Here is a 4,935-nt window from a genome sequence, read left to right as displayed (position 1 = left end):
TGAATGGTTTAAGGCAATTAGTTTTCTCAAACCATTTGAGTTTTATTAACTCATCAGGTTTTAGAGAACAATAAAATGCATAATACATAATCAAAACTAATTATTAGTACCAAAGAATGTAAATAGTAGATATTACATAAAATAAACTGCAATAATGTATGTGCTAACCAAAATGTAGCGGTACCAAAACAGAAATTGGCAAAAGGCAGTTTTGACCAACTTTTTCACTGCAACATCGTGTACTCGGCAGAGCAGGCTCTGAGAGTCTGCTTTGGAACTACGGACTGGGATATCCTGCAGGGATCTTATAGTGAGAACATTGAGGAGGTTGTTGCGCAAAAAAAAGGGAGCCGATCTTCGTGGCGGAAGAAGGTCGCCTGCTCTGCAGAGCCGGGTCCGTAAAAGGTGAAAGGGGCGGGCGCATAGCCGATTAGCCACGCGGTCGCGGGAAGGTAAACAGAGAGCCCTTAAAGCGGCGGCTGGACAGAAGCAGGCAGGCAGGCACAACGATTCAATCAACAAGGTTTATAAAATGAAATATATACACATAATAAATAGAAATCGATCAAACAACTATATACAATAAATAACATGAAATAAGTATAAATAAATAAAAGTCAAACTAACAATCCAAGGAACTATATATAAACAAATAAATAAATATCAAACAAATTTTGCAATAAAAAAATAACTACCAAACAGAGTAGAGAACCAGTAGATGTAGCCCAAAATTAAAAAAGAAAATTGAGAGGAAGAGGAGGCCTGCCAGTCATTGCAAAAAAAAAAAAAAAAAGTAAAAACATCTTGAAAAAAGAAGGAGGCCTCCTTGACAATATATAAAGTGCCAGTCATTTGCAAAAAAATAAAAAAAATAAAAAAAAGTAAAAACAGCAGACCTCCTCGTGAACAAAAAAAAAAAAAAATAAAAAAAAAATAAACACTGTATGGGCCCATCTACAAATCAAATAAATAAATAAATAAATAAAGAAAGAAATACAATTCTTTAATGGCTATCCCCCCCAGCACGATTTTTCTTCTCCCTCCTCTTTTCCTCCAGCCACTCCTGTATAGTTTTGCCGGCTGAGGTGGAGCAAAAGAATTCCCCCCCAAATTGGCTGTGGCCGAACTCTTTTGTTTTAGGACGGCCACAGCACTTGCAAATGTAATTTTCGATTTTTTTCCGTTGCTTGGGGGGGTTTCCTTGCTGTCGTGCCAGCTCGTCCGCCTCCTCCTTTTTCTTTCGCCGCCAGGCAGTGGTGCGGGGTACTGAGGGTCCTGCCGGCGGCGGTGGAAGCGGAGCAGTGGCAGTGTCAGCCGGCGGGGAGAGTGGCTGGGTGACGGGTGCTTCATGTGGCTCGTGGGGATGCCCAATGATGGCTGGTGCCACATCCACGGGGCCCCGACGTCGCTGCGTCGCCTGACCAGATAGGTCAGGCGGGTTATGGAACTGTAGTGGTTGTGCAGCGGACAGCTCGGGGCCCGTGGGTCGTGGTCGAACGGTAGGGGTGGGCTCTGAAGCAAGGGCCGAGCTGGTTGGCAGTGGCACGGCCATCTCCAGAGCCCGCCGTACCAGCTCCCTGGTGCGAGTGTAGTGCCTACAGGGACAGAAAGCAAAGTAAGTCAGGGTGGGAGGGAGGAGAGGGGCATGTGGATGGTACTTGTCCAGTGTGTACTTACCATTGTGCCAGGGTGCGCTGATTGAGGGGGAATAACTGGATGCGTGTCTGGGCCACGAGTACCGGATTTGTCAGGATATTTTCCTGGATGCAGATGTAATCCCGCATCACAGCTGCCCAGCGGTTCACCCTCACGCCGCTGATGGTGGTTCCTTCGGGGTGAATCCTGGACAGCTGTACACAAACGGCCTCCACAAGGCGGCTGATGTTTGGCATCTGTGCGGCTTGGCCGCCTTGGCCGACCATACACCTACAAAATTCAGGGGGTGGGAGGGAGGGAGAGAGAGATCAGTCAGTCAGCCATGCCATCGATATCCCATCAAAAGGAAAGATGCGACACCAAAGAGGTTGATCACCTACCGTTGCAAGCTCTTCACTCCCGGTGTGACACTGGTCTGTGAGTGCTTGCGTCGGAACCTCCCCTGCACCAGTCTTTCCTGGTGGCGTGGCGGAAAGCGAACTGGGGCCTTGTCGCCCTCTGGCAATCGTTCCCAGAGGGTGACGATCTCCGCCACTTGCTGCTGCGTCACGTAGGGATGGTGACGCAGCTTCACGAGACTGGAGGCCAGGTCGACCACGTGCTGGTAACCTGGGCCAGTGTCAGGTCCAAGGCTATTCTGTTGGGGGAAGAGAGCGAAAGTGAGAAAGGGGAGCACTCCTCAGATATTCCACAGGTATAGCACAACTCGTCGGGAGAGACTTACCAGCTCGTGGGACACGCTTTGAGTGGCCTCGTCTCCAGGGGAGGTGTCCTGGTCGGCTGGCCCAGACTTTGAGGCGCCGATGGCAGGGCGCGACTGGGACTTGTCAGACGACAACGGTTGTCGGGCGAAGTCCTCCTCAAGGCCGAAGACGGTGTTGTCCAGAGGTTCCTGCACCGGCCCCTTGTCCTCTTGGAAGCCCTCGTCGACACTGTCATCGTCGTCGTCTGTATCAGTCCCATCCGGAGCGTCGGGATCCCTGCCCATCACTTCCTCCAGCACTCGACCGGTCTGCGAAAATAGGTACTCGATACCTATGAGCTCACCTGTGAAAAGGACGGAAGTGTTTTAAAATGAAAAGGTTGGGGAGAGGGGAGAGGGGAGAGAGAGAGAGAGAGAGAGAGAGAGAGAGAGAGAGAGAGAGAGAGAGAGACAGACAGCTGGACGCCCGCCTCACCAGTGTACTTCGCAGGCCGGGTGTAATCGTCAACCAGCTTCATGCGATATACAATGTCGCTCAGCTCGTTGACGGAGTGCTGGAGTTGGCCACTGTAGCAAACGATATCACGGTCTCCTTCCTCCACTGCTTTTGCCGCACGGTCCTCGTTCCACCGCGCCAGGCCTTCCAGCAGATAGGCCTGAAAGTGGGCCGCGCTGGCTGAAGTGCCTGAAAGACACGGTGAGTGAGTGAGAGAGAGAGACACAGAGATAAAAATGCAATGCCACCCACTCCCTCGCACAACACAGGTCACAAAGAACAGGTTTCTGAGCACCCTTACCAGGTATGAAGCGGTCCAGATGCAGGTGGAACGACTCCAACGAAGTTGAACCACGGCCACACCTGAACACCGGCAGCGTGATCCCCCCTTTGACCAGCTGCCCGGTCTGCATGTACAGGTGCACGCCAGGTGGGTCCTGGATGCAGTGGAGGTGGCGCCTCTGAGTTTTCCATATTTCCTGTATTTTTGCGCGGTCCAAAAGCGGGATACCCATGGTGTCAGTGGCGTCCCCGAAGGCCTCCAGCATCTCGTCGATGAGCCGGCCCGTCTCCTCCGCCCTACGTGTGCGGCGGCGGCAGTGGCGGGCCAGCTCCTTTAGTGGGATCTTTCCGTAGCCGGAGCCTCGGGGATCGTTCCCCGCCTCGCCAGCCTTGGCCTGTCGCAGCCTGGCGACGTCTCCCTGGTCCCACTCAAAGATGCAGAACGAGAGACGCGCCATGAAGAGGCTGTACAGTGGGTGGCTCTCCGTGGTGACACCCGCTGCAAAGCGTCGCATCAGGTGCCACACGTCGAGCCGCACCACCAGCTGAACCCACTGGTTGAATAAGAGGGACACCTTGCAGGGTCCCCCGTGGGAACAGCAGTCTCGGTCCACATACAGGACCAGAGGCGGGGACACACTGGCATCACGGTATCGCCGCATCAGCCCGGTGGCCATGGGGTGCAGGCCAGCGCCCTTGGCTGCAGTGAGGACGCTGATCAAGATCTGGCCGTGCTCGTTCCCCACGTTGGTCACCCAGGCTGCCGTTCCTGCCGCGGCACCAGCTAGTTTCTTGATCACCTGAACGATGAAAGGGAGAGTGACGGTAAGCTGGAAGGAAGGAAGGAAGGAAGGAAGGAAGGAGAGGATGACGATATCGCTCACCTTCTTTGTTGAGTCCATCTTCAGGATTGAGCCAAAGATGGAGGTGATCCGGGCCTTGGTCTCATCTAGCCTCGAAGCCACCACCCTGGCATAGATGGACAGCAACCACTTTGTACCGGGCACCGGGGTCATCCGCGGTAGAGGCGGAGTCGTAGGTGCCTCGGCACCCGGTGTAATGAACTTGGTGACCGCGAACATGAACAGTCTGGACCGCTCCAACCAGGTGTTGCCGTGCTGCTCGAGCAGATATTTGCGCAGCCGGGTGGCCCCGTTGCCCAGCGTGCGCTCACGCATCTGCCCGATCAGCTTTTTGTCGCAGGATAATCTGTGTTAAGACAGAACAGAGACGTTAGGACTGCCCGTGTGTGTGTCCGTCTACCTGTGGAGAGTTGACCCGGCCATCGGAGACTCCTTGTCTGACCTGTAAGTCAGGATAGCTGGAAACTGATCCCGATGGGTGCAGTGCAGCTGATCCAAGATATCCTGCGACCAGCCCGCCACCTTCTTCTTGCAGCGCCGGCACTCCAGGTACTCCGTGGCCATAAAGTACCATCTGTCTGTGTCCAGGACCCTCCGGACGGTCCTGTAGAGTCCGGCTCCCGACAACCTGTGGCTGCACGCCGTGCAGGACAGCTTGTAGCCCCACATGCGGTACGGCATCCACAGGAAAAACGGGCGCTGAAAAAAGGCGTCGGGCGATGTCGGGGGCTGGAGGTACACGTTGCGGGGGCCGGGAGGGTGCCACCAAAGGCGAAGGTTGGAGGTCAGCACAGGCTTTCCGTCCTTGCCCCTGGTGAAAAGGACCCGACTTAACCACGCGTGCTGTTCTTTTGGTAGTGAACTCCTCCAGCCCTCGGGAAAAAGTAGCTGTGTGTGTGTGTGTGTGAGAGAGAGAGAGAGAGAGAGACACACAG

The 4,935-nt window shown here is 53.9% G+C and overlaps 1 protein-coding gene across 1 annotated transcript; it reads right to left on the bottom strand.

Moving 5' to 3' along the window:
- Window positions 1–1,003: 1,003 nt before the first annotated feature.
- LOC114666483 (uncharacterized) lies at window positions 1,004–1,942 on the bottom strand. The gene is made up of 2 exons (XM_028821378.2): window positions 1,678–1,942; window positions 1,004–1,595 (listed from the first exon to the last, which is right to left on the bottom strand). Exons 1-2 carry the CDS (start codon window positions 1,920–1,922, stop codon window positions 1,004–1,006), a joined length of 837 nt encoding a protein of 278 aa, XP_028677211.1. The 5' UTR covers window positions 1,923–1,942.
- Window positions 1,943–4,935: the final 2,993 nt, after the last annotated feature.

This window comes from Erpetoichthys calabaricus, chromosome 16 (genome assembly GCF_900747795.2).
Source record: "Erpetoichthys calabaricus chromosome 16, fErpCal1.3, whole genome shotgun sequence".
Classification (NCBI taxonomy): Eukaryota; Metazoa; Chordata; class Cladistia; order Polypteriformes; family Polypteridae; genus Erpetoichthys; species Erpetoichthys calabaricus.
The sequence above is the reverse complement of the archived record's forward strand: the minus strand, read 5'-3'. Positions and strand labels throughout refer to the sequence as shown.